The 23,931-nt window shown below is 37.5% G+C and overlaps 2 protein-coding genes across 3 annotated transcripts in view; one reads left to right on the forward strand and one right to left on the reverse strand.

The window, feature by feature from the left end:
* Positions 1-16,158, forward strand: part of LOC141398716 (uncharacterized) — a 96,079-nt gene extending 79,921 nt beyond the window's left edge. Inside the window, exons 4-7 of one of the 2 annotated variants that reach the window (XM_073976306.1) lie at positions 1,739-2,054; positions 2,144-2,294; positions 15,725-15,841; positions 15,924-16,158. In XM_073976306.1, the coding sequence (XP_073832407.1) occupies positions 1,739-2,054; positions 2,144-2,294; positions 15,725-15,841; positions 15,924-16,041 (702 nt within the window). In that variant the 3' untranslated portion in view covers positions 16,042-16,158. Of the gene's footprint in view, positions 1-1,738; positions 2,055-2,143; positions 2,295-2,418; positions 3,219-15,724; positions 15,842-15,923 lie in introns of those variants that run through there. The other variant, XM_073976305.1, reaches the window with a different exon arrangement.
* Positions 8,673-15,666, reverse strand: LOC141398715 (uncharacterized). The gene is made up of 2 exons (XM_073976303.1): positions 15,502-15,666; positions 8,673-10,668 (listed from the first exon to the last, which is right to left on the reverse strand). The coding sequence occupies exons 1-2, from the start codon at positions 15,525-15,527 to the stop codon at positions 8,844-8,846; spliced, it is 1,851 nt and encodes a 616-aa protein (XP_073832404.1). The 5' UTR covers positions 15,528-15,666; the 3' UTR covers positions 8,673-8,843.
* Positions 16,159-23,931: the final 7,773 nt, after the last annotated feature.

Consider the following 23,931-nt stretch of genomic DNA (forward strand, 5'->3'; position numbering starts at 1 on the left):
ACTGATTTTGCGGATGTTTGCATGGAGTGGGCAACGTTTTGCCATTGGCCTGATATGTTATCGGGGCGGGGAGTGCTTTGATTAAGCAGTTGCGCCAGTTGAGTGGAATATGCTGTGACTATCTGTTGTGATTGCAGCTTACCAATGTCCAACTTCCGTGTTGTGTCTGTTCGCACTTTGTTTGCTACGTTTAACCGGGTGCGTACCTTTGCTGCAACTAGGTAGTGGTCCAAGTCTATGTTTGCTCCTCGGAACGAGCGCACTTCCAACACGCTAGATGAATGTCTTCCATCTATCACAACGTGATCAATTTGATTTCTTGTTTTCTGATCTGGAGACAGCCAGGCGCCCTTATGGATGTCGAGATGTTTAAATCTGGTGCTGCTAACTACCATGTTTTTTGCCGCTGCGAAGTCTATCAGCCTCATGCCATTGTCAGATATTTCATTGTGGAAACTGAATTTTCCGACTGTTGGGCTAAAGATATTTTCGTTTCCAATTTTGACATTAAAATCGCCTAGAATAATTTTAATGTCATGGGCAGGATAACGGTCATATGTTTCTTCTAAGCGCTTGTAAAATATATCTTTGGTCTGTTCTTCCTTGTCTTCAGTGGGAGCATGAGTGCAAATAAAGCTGATGTTGAGTCTTTAATTCACTGAGGTGAAGCTGGAGACCAGATGTTTTAAACTCCGACCAACTACAAATCCACAACCAAACTTATGCTTTATGTCATGGCAGCTATAATACAGTGTGTCACCTTTAGGTATTGTTGTGACGCCTTTCCCATTCCATCGTATTTCCTGTATGGCAGTAATGTCGGCCTTGTACTTTTCAAGTACATCGGCCAATGCGTAAACTGCACCTTCTCTATAAAGAGTGCGAACATTCCAAGTGCAGATTCGCAGATCATGGTCCTTAAAACGTTTAGGGTTTGTCAACTTTAGAGGGTTTGTTTTTCTTTTCTTTCGTTTTTTCATAGTAGGCTGTTTTTTCTAGGGGAGGGTTACTAACCCGACGTCCAAACCTAAGTTTTTAACGTTCTTATGGGTTAACGCGCGGCACATGTTAGAACACTACCTTTAACGGGTGTTAAAGGCAGTTCCCCAGGTGACACCACGGGGAGGTCTGTGTGCACTTGAGATGAAAGAGGGGCCAAGATAAATCCTGGGCTTTGCCATGTTAAAGCCGGTCAGGACCGTTCCTTGGTACCTTCCATCCCCTACGTCACCCGTGCGCTCCAACCACTACACATAATACCAAGGGGGATTTTTACTCCTTTCGGGCTATTTTTTCAGGAAGTATGGGCTTGCTCCTGATAAAACGTGTACCGTCGTAATGAGGACAGAGAATGCAAGTTGTTGAAGCAAAAACCAAAGCGATTGGAAAGCAGGTCCTAAACTGAACTTTTCCGAAATTGTGTGTGGGAGTTATCGACAGCATTAGACCGATAGAATCCATATTGGAAACTCATCGGTTACTCCCTTCAAGAGTTATCGTGGGCACAAATTTTCCGGACATTTTCGAACTTTTGTGGAGGAGGCTTTGAGGTCTAAAATCATTATTACGATGTGGCATATTTTACCCGTATGAAAGTGTATATACCCTCGTTAGCATACATGCTTAGGGTATAAAAAGAAAAAGCCAGAATTAAATGATGCCCTCTTTTAATTTTTTTTTAATTCTCGTTCAGCTGGTACCTAAATTAATTGGTTTTATTCACCCTTTCTTCCCACAGGTTATTGATGTGGAAGTTGAGCTAACAGCAAATCATTATGGGCGCTTTGAAATGTATTTGTGTCCTAATAATAATCCACGCAAAGAAGCAACACAGGAATGTTTTGATCGTTATCCCCTCTACATCTCCAACTCTAGTCGGGAACATCGTTTCTTAATTCCACGTGAATCGAAAAAGAAGGGAATTTTCCGTTATCAGGTGCGCTTGCCACCCTATGTCACATGTACACAATGTGTCTTGCAATGGACATATTATACGGCAAATATGTGGGGTACTTGTGCCAATGGTACTGAGGCAGTGGGTTGTGGTAAAGCTGGTAAGAGAAAAAATAAACTACAAAAGTTTAAACAATGACTAAAATATTTTTTTAATTCAAATAATAAACATTTTTGTGTGAATTTCCAGAAACCTTCCGTAACTGTGCTGACATTGCCATTGTGTCAAATACTGGCGGTGGTTTGCCACCTCTATTTGTTAACAAAAAGAATCCTTATCTTTTGTACTACAGAGATTACAGAGCGCCCGAAGATAATAATGTTTTCCCATTGATTGTAAGGTAAGTGAAGGAGAACAAACTCGCAAATGCGAAGGAGAAATTAAAAAGGAATTTAAATACCAGCGCTCTATTTTTTCCTGTACATAATTATTGATATCAATCTATGCTTTTTTGCTTTTTATAGAAACTCCTCAAGACACTAGTGTCTTAGAAGAGGATGGAGAAGTGTATCTACCTAGCTATCACTCTGCTACAACCGCTACAGCTTTTATAAAAATGAATCGCACAGCCGTTCTTTCTTTGTAAATGCTTTTTATATTGCACAGCATCAGCATATGAGAGGAATTGATCTTGATCTGCCAAGGCATCAGGTGCTTATTTCCACTCATGACACCAACACAACCACCAACGCACACACCCACATCTCCACATACACACTTGCTTTAATTGGCTTTTTATGCAAATTTATTTGGGTACAGTCGAGCATGGTTATAATTGCATAGCTTTACAGATACCAATTGGGATTTGTTTAAAAGGAACATATGTACATTCATATTGCAAAAGATTCAAATTTGGTATCCATCTTAAACACATTATAACCAGGATCGACTGTATTATCTCCCATCCAACACATCTGTATAAATACCTTAAATTACACATAAACACATTCACATATTTGCACATTTAAAAAAATCATACCAAAACAAGAAAAAATCAAAACTAAAAAAATTATTTTACCAAAAAAGAGACAAAAAACTTCGAGAACAAATGAAACTGATTTTTATGCATTTAACCATTTTTTTATGAAAACAAAAATTAACTGACATTAACACCAAAAAGTGTTGCTCACTGTTTGTTTTATTATTATTTTTAATGTTTTATTTTACTGTACATTTTAAGTTGTAAATTTTTTAATGCTTTTGGCTGGGGTTTATAAAATTAAGTGTAAAAATAAAAAATAAACCAAAATGAAAAAGAAAAAAACTAAAGCAAATAAATAATTTTAAATTAAATAAAAGATAAATAAAACTTTTACTAAATGCTGTTTTATTCTCTGTCTCGCTGTATTGTTGGTTATGGTTTTAAGTGAAGAATATATTTTAATATTAATTAATAAATAATAAACTAATTTGTAAATATTCTCCTTTTTATATATATATTTAATTTAAAACTAACGTGTAAATACAAATGCTCAGTGGCAACTCCTAACATTGATTATTCCTGATCAGCGCCATCTAGTGCACAGTAGCACAAAATTGTTAACCTCTTAGCAACAGACACAGAGTTGTATTTGCTTATAGTAATATTTGTATGTTAACACAAAGTCTTACGATTTCACATACGACATGTAGATGGCGACAACACATTTTAAACCAATTTTATGTACAAATGCGAAATATGGTAGTATTAGTGGAAATTGAAGCGTAATTTGAACGTACATAAATAAAGTTAATAATATTTTATCAAAGTCCGTAGCAAAGAACAAAAATTAGATGTTTATTTTTACAAAGAGCTTGTCGAGTTCTTTAACCCTTTGAGTCCCGATTTTTTTCCGTGGAAATAAAAATATTTTGCATATACGTATGTAGAGTGTCGACCAAAAGTAAAGCACCCCCTCAGTACATTTTTTTTAAATGGTAATTTTTTTAAGAAAACAAAGTTATACATTTATTTTTTATTTTTCATTTTATTTATCTATATCTTTATTATTGGAGAACAAAAAAAAAATAAGTCATTTAGAATATAATAAACAAAATTTAAATTCAAAAAGCATTTTAGGTCGCAAATATAAGCGGAAAAAGAGTTCAGATTACCACAGGCTGAGGGTATATCCCTGATACTTTTTTTTTAACTTATTCAATACCAAATTCCGATTGTAGATAGCTTTATTCTCTCTTGTACAAGTTTGCGCAAAATTAAAATTCCGATGTTTTTTTCTGTAATTAAAAAAATTAAAAACTTTGCTTCTTCTTGTGGATTATTTTTATTTGGTCTTTTAATTGTTTTACATTAAGTCAGGAATACGTTGTCAGATAAACAGTAACCGTTTGACCCGCGACGTCTTCGAAGAAAAAAGGTCCGATGACTCCTCCAGCGAAAACAGCACACCATACAGTGACTTTGAGCGTGTGTGATGGCTATTCATGGGTTACAGGCGGATTTTCAGTGCCCAGAAGCGTAAATTTTGCTTATTTAGGTACCCGCTATGAAGGAAATGTGCCTCATCACTCATAATTTTTGATAAAAACCGACCGATAATTGATCAAATATATGGTCACCAATATTCCGCGTTCTGGAGCAGTGTAGCGTAACATTGTTTATTAACGTGTATTTCGCATGTGCTCTCTACACAAATGTCAAAACAGAACTGACATCAGGGGCCAATCGCAAAATTTACAGCATTTTCTGATAGGAGGATTACTTTTGCGCCACCTTGTACTTATACTTGTACTTTTCAAGTACATCATAAACTGCACATTCTCTATAAATAGTGCGAACATTCCAGGTGCAGATTCGCAGATCATGGGCCTTAGAACGTTTCGGGGGTCGTGAACTTTAGAGTTTTTTTTCTTTTCCTTGGTTTTTATACCCTCAGCATTTATGCTAACGAGGGTATGTATATACACTTTCATAAGGGCAAAATGTGCCTCATCAAAATAATGGTTTTAGACCCCAAATATGTTTGGACGAAATCCGTTTCAGAGAATTTGGAGTTGATTTAGCCATGTCAGCCTGTCTGTCAGGCTGGCTGGAGCGCACGATAACACTCGAACGGATAAACTGATTCGGTCCAAAATTTGGCTTTCGTAATATTTTGTCCAAACTTAGTTTAAGTTCGAAGATGGCTTATATCGGTCCACCCTTCCGGATCGGAAAATTTGTGCGCACGATACCTCTTGAAGGAAGTAACCGACGGATCTACCGATTTGGTCCAAAATGTGGCCTTCGTAATATTTTGTGCAAACTTAGTTTAAATTCGAAGATAAGCCATATCGGTCCACTCCTTCAGGTACCTCCCCGACAAAAGTTCAAAAATGTCCGGAAAAATTGTGCGCACGATAACTCTTGATGGGCGTGATCGAATTGGTCCATACGTTACACATCCTAATATATCTACCAGATATAGATCAGGTTCGAATATGGGCTATATTTGTCCACTCCTTCGAGTACCTCCCACATACAAATTTTGGACTAATTCACTTTAAGACCTGCTCTCGAATCACTTTGATTTTTGTTGAAGCAATCTGCATTCGATGCCTCAGTTACGACAGTAAAAGTTTTTTCAGGGGCAAGTCCATAATTCTTGAGAAAACGATCAGATTCGAATGTGGACTATATTTATCCACTCCTTCGGGTACCTCCCACACCAAATTTTTGATAAATTCACTTTAAGACCTGCTCTCAAATCACTTTGATTTTTGTTGAAGCAACTTGCATTCGCTACCTCAATTACGACAGTAAAGGTTTTTTCAGGGGTAAGTGACTGCAGAGCTCGAACCGAATACTGCGTTCGTCCATACTTTAGATATCGTAATATTTCTTCGAATATTAGATGAAATTCGAAGGTGGTGCTTATAGGTCCACTCCTTCCGGTAGCTCCCCCCCAAAGGTTCGAAAATATTCGCTAAAATGGTACGCGCGATATCTAATAGACGTAGCAACCGATTTGGTCCAAACTTTGAATCTCTAAATATTGTCGAAACTTAGTTTATGTTTTAATTTGGGCCCTATCTGTCCAATACTTGGGGTACCACCCAAACAAATATTCAACATTTTTGTGTGGTTAAGGGTCTGTTCGAGGATCCTTTGGACATTTTTACCGAAGGTTTTCCTAGTGGCCCTGTTTACAGCAATGTTATGTTTTTCGTAGGCTAGTATGGTAAAAAAACCTATCTATCGATAACCCCGCAAACTTTGAGCTTTAACCCCATCCATATTTTTGTCGGGTTATATGCCTAAAATTTTGAAAATCCCCTAAATACATGTTTTTTGGGAAAAAAGTTATTTCAATCCACACAGGCTGAGGGTATATCTCTGTCGACAAAGTCGACTGATACTTTTTTACTTGTTTAAGTGCAGTTTAATATGATACTTTCTTCTTCTTTATTTGCACATCCGATGTTCGGATATATGAGATTATACAATATTTTCACAATTTTAAGTGATAAAGTGAATATATATTTTAGAACATTTCATATTAATTGAAGATCTCTATTTCTCAAAGCATTTAGAAGGCTTCTTTCGTCTTGGAGACCGGTCCAGGTTTGGATATTTTTCAGCCAGGAGAGTTCTTTTCTGTCCATGGTTCGTCTTCCTTCCTACTTTATTTACTTATCAATACCAATTACTGATTGTGTGTAGATAGCTTTATTCCCTCTTGTACTTATACAAGTACATCTGCCAGAGCGTAAACTGCTCCATCTATATAAATAGTGTACATTCGCATGGGCCTTAAATGTTTGCGGGGGTCGTGAACTGTAGAGAGGTTTGTTTTTCTTTTCCTTTGTTTTTTTTTTTCATAGTAGGATGCTTTTTTCTAGGGGAGGGTTACTGACCGGACGCCTAAACCCAAGTTTTTATCGTTCTTATGGGTGAACGCGCGGCACATGTTAGCAGCTCACCAGGTGACACCACTGGGAGGTCAGTGTCCACTTGTAATGAAAGAGTTGCCAAGATAAATACTGGGCTTTGTCGTACTCCAGTAACTGCGCTTTCCAAAGGGGGCATGGATAAGTTCGTCTGATAGAAATAATTCCTTATATAGGTTCGGATGGAGGAGTGGATAAATACTTCATTCTTCCTCAAGCGTGTGGCTGTATAGGAAAACTGCCTAATTACTACCGTCTAGTCTCGTCGGTTAATATGAGGACGTTTTCATTAGGTAATGGCTTAATTTATGCTAAAATCGGGTCACTGGAGATTAAACTAGCGGGACGCAAGTGCTACGGACGCCTCAGAGGGTTGCCTAAGAGTTTCGGACACTACATAGAGTTAACGTGATGATCTTATGGTCTCCCGAAGTTTAAATAAGGGAAACCATAGAGATACTGAAACTATTTAGAATTACTCGAGAGTTAATGAAGGGACACCCAAAAGTTACGGAAGGTTAAACAAGCGCAACCCCAGCTTTCGTACTGCCTACTTGATGACTCTTTCGAGCATTTCGACCGGTAACTGACGAATTAAACGAGTTATGTTTTGCCCCAAGACCCGCACTTGTTGTTATTGTTGTAGCAGCTTCTCAAGAACATGTACATCTTCATTTTATTGATTCGGCTCTGCTTCCAGCTCCAAGTTCAAAAAGGACGCCACCTGAATGGAATTAGTCCAAAGTAAGCGTGGAGTCAGGTTAGTCGGGTTGGATGGGCAGCTAAACAGGTGCTGCGTAGTGTGCGTGCGGACCGGTGCCACATGCCGGGCAGATATTCCGAGTGCCATCAATCTTGGCCCAGTAAGAATTGAAGCGGCTGCACCAACCAGATCTTAGATGTGTCAACACGACTCTCGTTTGCATGGCAGCGCCTTAACCGTTGTCCATAATTTTTTACAAACGGCTCCAATGTTGCAGCTCTTCAGAAGTTGTAGCCTCTTTTTCCGCTTGTGCTCACCGACTAATCTATTGACTTCCATTGTCTGTTCTCGGTAACTCAAAAAATGAAAAAAATTGTCCGCATATACCTTAGACTGTACTTATCCCCACAGGAAAAAATCCAACGGTGTGATATCACACGATCTTGGAGGCCAATCGTCCGTCCCAAAACGTGAAATTGTTTGCTCATCGAAATGTTCTCTTAATAAATCCATTGATTGATGCCATGTGGGGGAAGTGGCACCATCAAAATATGGACCGATGATTCCACCATCTGATAAACCACACGAAACCGTTATTTTTCCTGGATCAAGTGACACCACATGAATCTCTATACGTTGCTCTTAAATGTGGCTATATTCCTTGTTTCAATACCCATTAAGCCAGAAATGGACTTCATCGCTGAACAAAATTTGGCGCGAAACACATTTGCAAACGTTGTTCAAACAATATTAAACAAAAATAAAATGACAGCTTGGCACGGCTTCACACGTGGTCTGTCAAAAAAGGCTACTGAAAAAAGGACCTCTACTTGGATCACACGTTAGTTACGGACAATATCTAGAGTCCGGTGATCATCCAATGGTTTATGAAGGAAACCTAAGAGTTACGGACGCTATTTTGGGTTAAATGAGATGGTACGGTGTCCAGAGGATTAAACAGGGTTAACATAACAATTACAAAACACCATTAGACCAAGTCCTGTGGCCACCCGAGGGATAATAAACGGGACACTTAGAGTTACGGATACTACTTAGTGTTGAGAGAGACGGACGGTCCTATGGTCTCCCAAGGCTTAAAGAACGGGAAAAATGATACAGTCGAAACACAAATTACGAGGGATATTTTAATATTTTTATTGAACGCGGATATTACCGAAGTTGAACTAATGCATGAATAAATAAATCAGTAAACATGAGTTTAACTTCCGCAATTTCCGTGGGTATTTTGAAGATGCGACTTCTTAGAATATAAAAACTAAAAATTTAGAATTTCAGATTAAATCATTTAGTTGTAATTCAACACTTGGCATCGGGAAATGTAAAGGCCATAATGAGTAGCAGGAAACAGGAGATTTGAACTACACCAACTAGAATAGTTTTCAAAAGATTGTTTTTGGGATTCACATCAGGTTTATCAACAAGAAGGGGTGTTACTGACTGGCGTATACGTTTACGTGGTTTAATTCTTTTGAGAGGTGACTTAAATTCCGTTACGACTATAACTCGCTCCTTAGCCTCATTTGCTTTCTCTGCTTCAGTTGTTAGGGAGTTTTGGGAACAATCATTGTAGAATTCTTCTTTAGTTTCTTCATGTGACACAATGTCCTTTAATTGGTTATCCTTAAAACTTGGACTGCGTGTTTTATTGTTAGACAAGATGTTATTGAAGAATACCGGATCATGATCCAGCAGATTAAAGGCAATTTCAGGATCTTTCGATTTAATGTGTTTTATTAAAATTTGTGGATTTTCTTTGAGTTTCATAAAGGAAGTCTTTTTCATTTCTGTATTTTCGGAATCCAATGGCATAAAGAATGGCTGATTGGCTTCTTGTTTAAGTTCTATTATTGATTTTTTGGCAATATAAAATTCCAAAGCTATGCCAATGATATGCATAAAGCCTTGGGATTTTATTAAAACCGAGGCATTTAGCTCTGGGCCTCTTACATAGCCCTGAGATTTTATTTTTAATAAAATAGGAACTCTTCGAGGTGATAGCCTTGAGTCCTGGATTTCTTGGTATTTAATGATATTCCTCTGAGAATTTGTTTTGTTGAGAGTTGATTCCAACTTTTCACCCAAAGCCCTTAAAATTAGAATCTCTCTTTCCAGCGAGGGTACATTTTTAAAAACTACATCAACTTCCAATTTTTTGGGTTCCTCTTCGCGAGGACTACAGGCCAATGATTGTTCTATGTGTCCTTTTTTATTTTTCTCTAGGTCTCCGTGAATATCTTCCTTTGAATCCAGTTTATTTAAAGCCTGTTTTACAACATGCTCATGTTTCACAATGTCCTTTAGTTGATCTCTCAAAATATCCTTAAAAAGTTTGGGATTATTTTTATCTACTCCACGATGCCGTTCATCAGATTTTATAACATTTTTAATTAACTCCAATTCTTCGGGTTGCATATCCGTTTTTCCTCGTTCTTGCAGAACTTCATTGAAATGCCGGAGGATATGGCGACTACCCTTTTGAAGATTAAAATGGGATCTTGAAGACATCAATGGAGCCAATTTGTATTCTTCTTCTTCATCCCCAAGTTCGTCTTCCGTTTCATAAGCCTCCTTTTCCATTTCACAATCTTTACAAGCCACATAGCTGGGTGGTGTTGTTGCCAAATTTGTGGAACTCTTTCTAGAGACTGGTATACTACTTTGTCCACCATACATTCTATTCTCATCTACCACCAACGAAGTTGATTTCGAATTTATTAAACTTCGAGCATTCATTATTTCTTTTATCATTTTGGAGGGTTTGGTATTGTAGAAATATCCACGATTATCCATTTCGGGCATAACAATGGGTTTGGGTAAGTGGCTTTTAGCCCCACGAGAAGCAGCACCACCTCCGCGTTCACGATTGGAATTAGGTGTCAAGGGACGTCGAGGACTTTCTCTGTTGATTATTGGATATTGCTGCTGTTGTATTTGTTGTTGATAGAGAAGCTGTTGTTGTTGCTGTTGCAGCTGTTGCTGTTCATGATGATTGGCTGCCATTTGTTTCATCAGTTGAAACCTCTGTGATGGCTTCGATCTCAAATTAGTTCTAGATCTTGCGAGATTTTCCGAACTCGGTGACTTGCGCGCCCTGCTTAGGCGATCCCAAACATTTTCTTTTCTGTAATAAATAACAATTTTGAATTCAGTAATATCTTAAAAACTTCTATGATATTATCTGTGAATTATCGCAATTTGTATCGGGACCGAATTGATACCGAACTCATAACCAGAATTTGGAGTGGAACCAAACCACCCGATTCTTTTGGACGCATGCAGTTGATGTGGACATTATGACCAAAATATGCCTCAAAAATAGTAATGAGTTTAGACCCCAAGTATTTTTGGATGGAACCGTTTCAGACAATTTGGAGGCGATTTAGCCAAGTTACCAAGGACAAATCGGTCCACTTATTCCCTAAAAAGAGGTGCACTATAACTCTCAAAGCAGTCCATACTTTAACGATCATAATATTTCTACCAGACACAGATCAGGTTCGAATATGGAATATCGGGTGTAGTTTAGGACCTGCTATCGAATTCCTTTAGTTTTTCCTTTTTTTTTTTTTGCAACAACTTGTATTCACTGCCCATAATACGACGGTACAGTTTTTAAGGCACACGTGCATACTTTCCGAGAAACTGGCCCGAATGGGTTATTAAACTTTGGATATTCTAGAATTTCTGCAAATCTTAGACAAAGTTCGAGGATGGTACTTATCGGTCCACTTACGTACTTAGCTGGCCCATTACAGAACATTTGTTCCATAAGCCGAACTAAGAAAATATCTCCAACTCTTTCTGGAATACCGCGCCTTGTCATCTCTTCATCCACTTGTTTGCGCCATCTATTCTATGGCCTGCTAATTCTGCGTGTACTGCCGTGCGGCCCGAATTTATACGTCTTTTTAGCGGGTTCATTATCGCTCATTCTTATGACATTGCCTAGCCAACGCAATCGTTGCATCTCGATACGTTTATCTATACTGATGTCGTTGTATAGCAGATACAGCCGTGGTTCATACGACGTCGATATTCACCGTCAACGCAGATTGGTCCATAGATCTGCGCTGACGATAGAGTTTCCAAAAATATTCCGTAATATTTGAATCTCGTAATATTTTGTCCGAACTTAGTGTTCGGAAATGGTCATATCGATTCCCCATTCCTTGGGGTAAGTCCCTCACAAAATTCAACAATTTTCTTTATGTGACGTTTAAGGTCTGTTCCATGATCTTGAGGAAATTCTTGTGGTCCTACTTACAGGGATATTATGTTTTTCTTGGGCAAGTCCATACTTCCTGATATTATGGTCCAAAAGCTCTAAACTATACGTTGACCAACTAAAATGACTGGTGGGCGCGATATTTATCGAAAGGAATGACTACGAAAAGAAGACCCACTTCCAAAATGGACTATGTCGGCCCATCCCTTAGGTACCTCCTCCCCAACACTTTTGAGCTTTAATACAAATCCATATTTTTATCGGCAAGTACGGACTAAATTTCTGAAAACCCCTAGGAGACAGGTGAGTGGGTTTAGCTGGACAATTAAACAAATGCAGGTTGTCGTTCGGTCCCAATCCACATACAGGACATGTGTTGGGTATCGTGGCATCAATTCGGGCCCAATACAAATTGAGGCGGCTACATCGTCCGGATCTTGACTGGTCTAAAACCACTCGTTTTTGCCTTGGCATCTGGCATTTTTGTACTGCGATGGGGTTTCTCCGAGTAAGCCATTCAGACTAAACCTTTATACTGTCTGCGCAAGTGCATCAGTGTGAAAACTATTTAAGCCTGTCTGATAGGCTGGATGATCTAGATGTTCTCGCGATGCTCACGACGATAACAGCCAAGCAGGTGCTGCATCGACAACATCTTGATGTACAGGAAAAAACTTCGTCTAGTCATAAAAATGGTCCACTGGCGTCAGGTGGCAGGTTTGAATATTCTTCCACAACGCAGCTCTAAAGCTGAAAAGGCATCCAACGTTTGGGTAAAGTTTTGTGTCGTTTTGGCCGTTTTCATACTGTGGGGCATGATGCCGAAAAATTCATATTCATTTGAAATATATGCCGACAAACAGATCAACGCTGGACTTCGGTGTCGGCGTTGCCCTGTTGTTTTTGTTTTTTTTTTCTCAACGCCCAAAACAAAACTTTACTCAAACGTTGGATGTGTTTTCAGCTTAACATTTGCATACCACACTGGCAGCGGTCAACAAGGTTTCTTGTCAGTACACCAAGTGCTGCTGGCCAGCGTCTTGAGAACCTTGTTCCTACTTCTGACATTGTCGCAAATAGCAGCTGCTAGCGCGGACTACTTAAACTATCAGACACCAATGACCAATATGTTCAGGGGGGAGCCTAATGGCAGTGGATTTTTCAGAGGGAAAAGCTAGATGTTAAACAGCTCACTCTACAGGTCTTAAATTTTTTTGTTTCTGAATTCCACAAATTACTGGCGATAGCGATATCGAAGGCCTTCGATCTGTCTAGAGCTGATCTTATGGTGCTGTGCATTTTCCGGAATACATGCTGATGTTGGGCAACTGCGAAATGCTGATGTTGGGCAACTTCGGAGGGAGTAGTGCCTCTTGAATCATCGCTTTTGCCGACAAGAGAGATATCGGATACGATTCGCCTCTGCTGGCATCTCTGTCTGGCTTCAGTAGCGGAATTAACCTGTCAACTTTTCAGGGTTCTGGTACTTTATGGTTGGCTCCGTGTTCATGCAGTTGCTTAAGCATTACCATTGTGATTCCGTGTGGGTCCAACGCTTGGATGATTTCGAGGTTCGGATGGCATTTCCAACATTGCTTATCGTAAGTTGTAGTGGTACCTACTCGGATGAGAGGGCTCTTATACGGCGTAGCACACTCCTCTTCGCCCTATCACAGCCTGGGTACTCTATAAATTGCCGTACTGGCACCGTACTATCATCCTTCTTTCACGGATCTGGAGTGATTTAACCGTTAATCACAATTCAGTTAATCATGCCAAAATGTTGCATTGCTTTAGTCGGTTTACCCTGTTATCTTCAAAAGTAAATTCTCTATTCCTGGGTCTTCAGGGTTCATACGATGAAGTTCATCACTCTCATTTGCTAGTCGGGTCGCTCTGCTGGGAATTTTGAACTAACAGTTACATATGTATGTAGCGAGCAGCTACAGATGTGATATCCCGGAAAATTGTCCCACTTAACCGAGGGAATGGCCAGCTCTCTGAAGCGGTGATTAGTAAATTGACAAAAAAAGACGGGTAATCTGTTTACGAAGACGATGATCGGAAGAGGGCCTGAGCCAAGGAAAGTTGCGGATTGCCAGGACACATCATTTATCAGACCGAGTGTCACAATGCTGATGACTGGCAAGCTGTTGAATTTTTATTTTATATTCGTAGGAACATCTTCGTTCACCGTGCTAGAAATTTAATATTCTTGACCAGCGTTGAACCCCTCTGGATATTGCCAAGGACGGAATGCCAACGCTCATGATTCAAGCTGTAGGTATGTAGACACCGGCTAATTCCCGGAAAATTCTCTCACCTATCCGAGGATCTGAGAAAATGGGCAGCACTCTGAAGCGGTGATTGGTAAATAGGCAATCAACTTTTCAATGGTTCAAAAAAAGTGCAGCGGTCAATGGTTACGAAGGTTGGTCTGTAAGTGAAGACGATAATCTGAAGATGGTCTGAGCCAAGGGAAATAACGAGTTGCCATGACACGTCATTTATCAGACCGGGTGCCACAATGGTGATGTCTGGTGAGCTGAAGCATTTTATCCTCGGAGCTTCTTCGTTAACCGTGCAAAAAGGGGAACTATCAATTTGCTCGGCCAGCGCTCTACGCCTTTGTACATGGCCTAGGAAGGAAGGCCAACGTTCATGATGAGTATTAAAGTCCCCTAGCACTAGACGGTTATTGCCCTCCAAAAACGAAGTAACGCCGGAAATATATCGTAGGACACAAGTAGTCATAGGTCTGCGCAGGACAGATTGGTGCATTAGCAAGATAAGTCGAAACGTTGCAAGCATCAGTTGGCGATGAGCTTTGACCCTGGATCGCGAAAAAATCTAAGATTTGCCTGATGCATTTCGGGGCGCTAAACAACAACATGTGGTCTTAGACGCTGCGTTTTTTTTTTTTTTTTTTTGAGTTGTCGGATAAGCTGCGATAAATCTGTAGGAAAAGTTGGAGACACACATAACTCTTATCGCTGTAGTGCTGGATGCGGCTAAGACCAGAGCTACCTCGGAAGTTCACTCATTCCCTAGATCCACTTCATTTCGCCGATCTTGGCATGTGGTGGATCTGGCAAAGGGAACAGATCTATGGCTATGGAATCTTCTCTATCCCGTTACGGACCAGGCATTCCGGTATATATTGCCGCTACCATGGAAAAAATATATGTATATAAACACAAAACTGTTGAGATGACGACCTTGATCGAAGATTCCTTCGAATCAATCCGGTGCATATAAATTGCCGCCTGGAGATTAGAGCTTTTAGACAATTATTTCCGGAACTTGCCCCCGAAAAAATGTAGGCCTACTTCCGTGTTGTCAGTTGCTTTGGATTCGTGCATGCAACTAGGGGTTCTTAAAGTCAGCCGTACTGTCGTAATAGGGGTCGCCAGTATATTCATAACAATCTGAAAGCTGTCCTTAAAATACATTTTTAAGAAAACTTTAGGCAGTCAGAGCTGTGTCGACAGCAGTCTGTCAGGATTTCGTCCAAACATACATACATGACGACTAAAACCATTATTTCGATGAGGCACATTTTTGATTGTATCAAAGTGAGTATAAGCTCGTCAGCATAAATACTGAGGGTATAATCAACATAAACTGAACTTGTTGCAAATCTTTTAGAAAATGTCCACGATCATTATCACTTTCTTATTCTAAAAACACTTCCCGTTGATATTTGAATATGCTTTTGGTATTGGTTACCTGTTATTGCTGCTCATTTTGTACATTATATTAAAGGGCAATTCTTTTGGTTTTTCTTTTTTCTAATTATTTACAAAATTTTGAAAAGTTATGTATTTATTTTTCTATTTTTTACGTTTGTTTAGCAATATGTGACTGACTGTCAAGAAATTGTGACAAGAAACTAAAGTACACTTTTCAAAATTAATATTTAAAATGTTTTGTTTGAAATTTCTACTTGCAGAGATCAAAAATGTATTGCCTCTCCCGCATTCCGTGCTCTACCTGGTATGGATAATTGGTGTGAAACCAATTGTTTACGTTATCCACCTAATTGTCCCGAAACGGCTTGTCATTGTCCGTAAGTATTCGATTTATTTGGCTACTAAGATAAATGGCCATTTTTTTTAAACATTTATTCATTATCTTCCTCCCAATTACAGCCAAGAATGTGTTGCCATTGGTGAACTGGAAGGCAAAGAAGGCACCGACACCTGGTGTATGGATCAATGTCTTAATTATGATTCTCAGTGTCCGACCGATAAATGCCGTTGCTTCTAGAGACTGGATCAAGTTGTTGAATCTGTTTGAAAGAGAATCTGGCATTTTCTTTACAGATTCGATGTAATACGCTGCCCAAAATAAACTCTTAAAAATATTTTAAATAATCTTGTAGACATATTTTAATTCAACAGCTGTGCTTCGAACTCTGTGCCCAATTAAAAAATAAAAAAATAAAAAACAATTAAATGTAATAATGTGATTATGATTTAGTTTTCTGAATGTAACACGGGTAAATTAAGTGCCGGTCCACACTAGAGATGGGCGCGTGCCTAAAAAATTAGGCACGAACACGTACCAAAATTTTTATGCACATTCACGCACAAACACAGCGTTTTTCAACAAGGCACGAACACGCACACTCACGCACGAAATTACAAAAAAAGAGAAATCGATATAGGTGTACATTTATTTTTTCAAAAAATATTCATATTGGGTTTTCTGAGGTTTTTGATTTATGAGGTTTTTGATTTCCTTAATGCGGGGCATACACTATACTGCCAAACTGCACTGCCAAATGAACCCTTGTGTACGTGTGTGTTTGAATAGTGTGTGGCATTCCTTCAATCCATATTCCAAAAATGATGAATTTTCCTCCAAAACTCGATTTTGGGTTGAAGTTCTCCAATTTTTTTAATTTCCTCACAAATAATATTTGTTATTTTCAAAAATTATTTGTTGGTTACTTGGAAAATAAACAAAATTCATCGGATTGAAAGGGGTTCATTTACAAAATCAAAACTATTTTGATTTCAATCCTGCCAAAACTACTCCCAAATACATTGACAAAAACTTCAAAATTTACTAAAGGTAGGGTCACATTAGGCAAATATTTGCCGAAAAATGAAAAATATTTGTTTGCTTCAATCTGACCAGCAAATATTTTTCAAGGGCAAACAAGAAAACAGCTGATTTTGGGGAAACAAAACCATTTGCCAGCAAACAAAAAATTTTCCAGTTTGCCCATAATGTGAACTCTCTTGAGCAATTATTTTTCACTTTTTTGTGCAAATATTTATTTGGTCTTACAAAAGTTTTGTAAGAGCAAACAAGGGCAAATATCTGCTGAAACACATTGTTGTCAACTATTAAAAAATGATATTATGAATATAAATAATACAAAGCGAATATTTAACGAATAAACAATTGAAATGTGAGGGATTTATATATGTATGTAGGTGTGTGTGTATTCTCTGGTACTGAATGATGCCTAAAATCAATTTTTCCGAATTCTTTGGCCAAATTCGATAACATTTTAGGTGTAGATTTGTTAGGTATAGGAATAGGCGAGCTGTTTTTTATAACAGAAAATAGAAGAGGTAAAACGAAAAATTTTAGAGATTGATTGTGGAATCTATCGTTGATGGATGTCTTGAAAGTAGAATACCGCTATCCAAACCTGTTTTGGAAAACCTCATAATTAGAGAAAATAGTTCTAAATTTAGTCAGTGGGACTGCAAAAATGCCATGAACAATGTTTGCATTACAATTAAGTAATTATTTTGGTAATTATTGTACTACTTTGTGGATTTTTTAGTGTCTATTGTCTTCAAGAAGTCGGCCAATTTTTACAAAAAAATACGTCTTTATCACGGTGCGCCTCAACCAAATTTAAATGGTACGTGCTTATACCTGGGAAGTTTCGTGGATTCTGAAACGCGTTGCCGTTTAAAGTTCATATTTTTGGGGTTTTTTAGGTTTTTCATTTAGCTTGGAAACAGCAAGTCCTATCGAAATGGGACTAAATAAGGCGTTGAATGGAAATTCTCTTCAAGGATTTTGCTTGAAGTCTTATAGAAATTGGACTAGAGATAATCTTATAGCTGTGAATATTCTCTACAACTTCTGTAATTTTTTCCTAGATTGTAGTATTTCTTGATATATATAACTTTAAATTGTGACATTGCAGTCACATGCATTCGATGGAGTCAGTGCATTGACCCAATTTGAACTTCTATATCTCAAACATTGTAAACAATAGGAACAAGTCATAATGGTCAATCCTGTATAGAATTTTCAATGCCACGACATTTTCACTTGCGGTTTCCAAGCCAAATCTTGAACGCCTATAAAGACCAGAAAAATGTGAACTTTGACCGCGACATATTTAAATATCGCTTAGGCGATTTTTTGTTTTTTGATTTTTCATTGAACATTGTAGTTTCAAAATCCGAAAAAACTTCCCAGGTGTAAGCACTTTCCATTCCAAATTGATTCAGGCGCACCGTGTTAGCTGTCAATTTTAATAAATTAACACAAAAAATCCTTTTTTGGTTTGAAAACATTACATTGCAAACTAAAAATTAAAAGCTGTTAATAAAAATAATTTTCCAAAGCACAATGTCAATGTGCCATCATATACATATGTATGTATGTACATATGTATGTACATACATTCGCAACAATACGCAAATAAACTCATTCCGAAAAGGCACTCATTGCCCATTCTCCACAACAAACAATAAACGAAACGCCATATTTTTTATTTCTCTCTTTCTATTTTTCTAGTCCAAATAAATTTATGTTTATCGACAGTTTGCTCAAACAGTTTTTGGGTGAAAATATTTTTTCAAATGTGAACACATGGCAAATATGTTTGCCCGTTGCGTTATTTGTCACTGTTTGAGCAAACAAAATAGGCCAAATATTTGCCTCTAATGTGAACGCAAACAAAAATTTGCATGAAATTCACATTTGTTTGGGCAAATATGATGAAACAAATTTAAAGCAAATATTTGCCTAATGTGACCTTACCTTAATACTATTACAAATGCTGTCCTCATGGTACAAATACACAGGTAGCCGCATCGGCAATTGTTGGCAACATAAGATGTCAAAATTTGACATCAATTCAATGCAATTGACACATTATGTTACCATCAGCTGGCATGATAATGCTACCTGTATTATTGTACCATGGCTGTCCTGCATGCCCATAGTGTATGCCCGGCATTATTGTTTGCTGTGGTGACGCTGCTCATCAACAAAACATTTCAATATATTTTCTGATTTTTTTCGACCAACGGCTCCAGAGATATCGCGCCTTAAGAAAGCCGAATTCTGTAAGAACCATATGCAAAGAAATACTCATAACTTCTTTAATATTGGTCCAATTTGTTTTTTTTATGTTTTGTTGTATTTAATAAAAAATAGAAAACAATTTAGACATATCGGATGTGGGACGGCTTCGCTATCATCCCACTTTTCCTCTTTCAAATGCAATTTGTTTGTTTACAATGCTGAATATTTGTTCAATCATTGTATGGCTTTCATAGCAAACGCTTAGCGTAGTCTTTGAAAGTTATGAGTTTGGCTCTGAGCACTAACATGCCGTGACTACGGTTTGTTCCTTGTGTTTTTCAAAGACTTGGTTTCAAACCCCAGCCTGGCTCAGCTGATTTTACTTATTTGAGAATTTTGCCCTTTTTTAGGCGAAGACCATTTTTATTATTAATTTTTTAATTAATTGCTCGTTGGAATTGAGCTTGGTAATCAATAATGCAAGTTAAAAAGGAAGGCCGACGATTCGAACCCACACACCCACCATTATGTGACACGACATGTTTCGTCTTTGGTAAAGGCTCCTCAGACTTATGGGATGAAGGACGGCTTCGCAATTAGGGATACGCAGTGAATTGCAATAATCGATTTTTCGATTATTCGGTTTTCGTGAAAAACTTAAAACTCGACTTTCGATTAATCGTTTACCGCCGAAAACCGATTATAATCGAATATAATCGACCATTTTCGTTGATGCGATCCTTGACGGTTATATGTATAGAAAAGTACCGTCGATTATGCGGTTTTAGCACAGCCAATAGTCAACTACGACTAATAGTCGACCACGATTAATAGCCGACTACGAATAATAATAGACTACGACTACGAGTAATAGTTGACTCTGTCTTTCGAAAGTCGACTAAGAATAATCGATTATCCGGTTTTCGCACAGTCAATAGTCGACTACGACTTTTGGAAATTTTACGGTTAATAATCGATTAACCGAAATCGATTTTACGTATCCCTATTCGCTATCATCTAACTTTTCCCCTTTCAAATGCAAATTGTTTTTTACAACGCTGAATATTTTTGCACTCATTGTATGGCTTTCATGACAAACGCTTAGCGTAGTCTTTAAAATTGTTCTTTTATACCAGTGTGAAACATTTGTTATTTTACCAAACAAATTTAAAAAATATTTTTTTAGCATTTGTTTTGTTGTTTTACTGGTAAACCTAAATAACGACGGGACGTACACAAATATTTCACCTTTCTACCACAACAACGCTCTCTGAGCGTTCGTATTACCCAAATACGTTGAGTCCAAAATCACATTTAAAACACAAAATCCGCTACCGAAACTTACTTAAATGTTTTTATTCGTAAAACAAATAATCATGGTACAACAAGAAAGGTAGTTTCATGCTAACATATGTTCAAAAATTTTTTTTAAATTTTGAATTTGATGTACATTCATTGTCAATGTGAATTTGACACTGAATGAACCCTGTAGGAAGCGTGGGGTCATGTGTTGACATGTCGCCACTTTGTCTACTAATATGGGGACAAAGTCAACACTTTGTCACCAGGTTGTCAACTATTGATACCTTTACCTTAATAAGAAGAAGCATTGTGTATATTGACAGATGATATTTTGATTTGATTTTCTTAATTGTTTGGCGTAAAATAATTTTTGCGGTTGGTGAAAAAAGTGTTTTTGTAAAAATCAATAAAATATCGTGAAAACTTAAAGCATATAATTTCAATAACAAGTATGAGCAAATGAAAATATAAAAGACATGTGAATAATAAACAATTTTATATCAAAGTACGAATTCTGAGGCGACTAACAACATTTGTGGTGAAATTTCGACAATTAGACATTATGTGGAACCTTTAGAGAATATTGTGGAGCCTGATGTATATATTGTCCCGTCTCGCTGGAAATGCTGAATGCAACTAAACATAATAATGAATTACCATGTTGAAGAATTATTTGGCAGAAAATCGATTGTGAGATTTTTCCAATGTTATACAGCTTTCAATGTTATACAGCTGTAATAGGCAAGCAAATTTAAGGACATATTTTTTATTTATGTTTATTTATACATGTTTATTCTTTTCAATTCCTAGATGTTATATCAACATTCAGCGAATCGCCTGATAAAACGTTAAGTGCAACAGAAGAAGACTATTTTAAGCAGACATGTCATTGGTGCGACTTGCCCAAGAAAATAAAACGAAAACGTTTCTTATTATTTATATGTTAAAATGTTTAAGCTGCCTTGAAAACATTGTCTTTATTTACTAATTTTTACTTATGTGGAATCTTTGGCTTAGCCATTAAAAAATATAAAAATACTCTAATACGCAATTTGTACATTTTTAGCATTTTCAATATTATTTGTTTTATTCTTTAATGAAATAAAGTATTTAAACAAATGTGTAGCTTCATCTTCTTATTAAACGTACTATATAGCTATCTATGAAAAGTTCCAAATAAGCTAAAAAATTTAGTATTGAAAATCTGGTACTATTGACTAACTACCTCCAATGTCTATACTGACTTACTACCTCCAATGTCTATACTGACTCAATACCTCCAATGTCAACACATGGTTCCTCAGGAACTACTGACTTACTATTGACATACTAGTTCCATTGTCAGTACTGACTTTCGAATGACACGTTCATACAAAATGTCTATAGGAAATTACATTAGTTGTCTACAGTTTGTCAGTAGTATTGTTGACAATGTCAGTAGTAAGTCAGTATAGATTCACTATTGACATTTCCTACAGGGAATGTATACCTACATATGTATGTATTTGTGTGTATATGCACAAATGTCATTTGGATATAAAAATTGAAACTACAAAATATTCGTTTTTTCAAAATTTTCTTTATATCTTATCATCATAAAAATGGATGCCATTGATGCTCTTCGTTGTTGAAGCCTTGAAACATCCCCATGGCTATGAAATGCAAACATTTGAGAAACGACAAACCGTTTTGTGTATCTTGGGCTAGTCATTTGAGAACCCCAACTAGAGGAAGCTTTAAAATCTCATGAATATACATACATATTTATAATGTATGTCGATTTCCACAAGAAATTGGGTGAAATATACATAACAATACCAGCAGGTCCTGTAACAGCAACTTGTAAAAGAAACTGCAGCAGCTTCTGAAAGATCTACCCAAACCAAAATATATGCTAATAATAATCAAAACAAATTCAATGTAGGTTGCTACAATCGCTGTCACAGGACGGCGAACGTTGTGCAAATGTTATTGGTGATGATGGTGCGCGTATTCCTGCTTCTGTATCCTACACCTAAATTGTGCATGTCCCGAAACATAAGGTGCCAGTGCGGTTAGTTAAACCGATATTGAAAAATACGCCGTCGGTAAGTAATATGAAGAATGCAGATAATAAATAATGTATGTATGTAATGAATTGCGTTTTCTTTCTTTAGATACAGAAGAAGCTGCATGTATAGATAAAATAACTATGAGAACGGATTATGAATGGCTAATTAAAAATAGAAACTTTTTGTATGTCCAACTTGTTTAATAAACATTTACGGTTTTATTAATAAAAAATTAACAAAAGCACTAAAAATAGATCTTTAAGATATTCAGATTCAAAGCTTGATTAGGGTTACACATGGGGAGAAGATTATCCAACGTCAATATGCGGTTAAGTAAGGAACTTATACATATTTTCACACAACATCCCCGAAGGGGCATATCAATGAGTGCACGCCTATACATATTGGCTCAATTATATTGGCTCTATTTTTTATCGCCGAGTCCGGACGGCGTGTCTTACAACACTACTTTGTAGAGAAGTTTTTCATTCTTGAAATACTCGGGAAATGTAATCAAGCATTACACTGATTTGCCACCGCTGTCAGGGTTTTAACCGCAGACCTTCTGGGCGGACGTGTTTCCCACTGCACCACGATGACTCCCAAGGAATATGTAGTTCTTAAAGAATCTCCCGCTGATGTTGGTTTTCTGGTGCATGCAACTGTTCTTGTTTTTGTTGGGGGGGTGAACTTTGTTGAAATTGTTGCTACAGCAGCTGATTGATGTTAATGTGGATCCCAAACTATTAAACTGAAACGACAGTCGTTGGACGGTTGATGCTCGAAACGTTTTGGATGGATTATACCCACTTCGTACATTCGCGGAATCGAAAGACATTTAAAAATTGCTTGGCATTCAAACATTATACTTTCTTGTTGTTGTGGCATAATATTTATTGCAAGTCAAAAATCAAATTCGTCCGTTGTTAATGCGATTCCAGTTAATCCAATTTGCTATTATCCAGGAAAAATGTCCGATAGCCAAAGAAAGCAATTGCAAATACATGTTGTTCCAAATGCGCTAATTGCAACTGCTGTTATTGTGATTGCTGCTCCACATCTATAAAGGGTTTGTTGCGGCGAAAGTAGTTGCTTTGTAGTCTCATACCAGCCGGAAAATTCGTTGTATTGATAGTTATTTGTTCACAAACTCGAAAATGAATAACAAACTTTATTTATTTTTTTTTTTTTTTTTGTAATGAAATGTCATGCCATATTATTGTTGTTCTGTATTTGACAAGCTCCCGTACAGATATACAGGGTTGTATTTAACTGAATTTGACAGATGCGACTACCTTTTATCATTCTACCATGCAAATAATTTTCCTTTGCAATGAATTGTATTTGGGTGCCACCGTGGTGCAATGGTATGCACGCCCGCCTTGCACGCAGAAGGTCGGGGGTTCGATTCCCCGGCCAAGCAACATCAAACATTTTTCAACGGTGGCAAAATACCCCTCAGTAATGTTGGCGACATTTCCTGAGTATTTCAGCCTTGAAAAACTTCTCCACAAGT

The sequence above is a fragment of the Musca autumnalis genome, unplaced genomic scaffold (assembly GCF_047663935.1).
Source record: "Musca autumnalis isolate F117 unplaced genomic scaffold, ASM4766393v1 scaffold_3, whole genome shotgun sequence".
Classification (NCBI taxonomy): domain Eukaryota; kingdom Metazoa; phylum Arthropoda; class Insecta; order Diptera; family Muscidae; genus Musca; species Musca autumnalis.

What these genes read in the sequence shown, in the direction of transcription:
- LOC141398715 (XM_073976303.1), bottom strand. Translation starts at nt 15,527, where the DNA reads ATGTACAAAATGAGCAGCAATAACAG. An exon ending in AAAATGAGCAGCAATAACAG is followed by an intron (nt 10,669 to 15,501) that starts GTAACCAATACC and finishes TATTTATTACAG; the next exon opens with AAAAGAAAATGTTTGGGATC.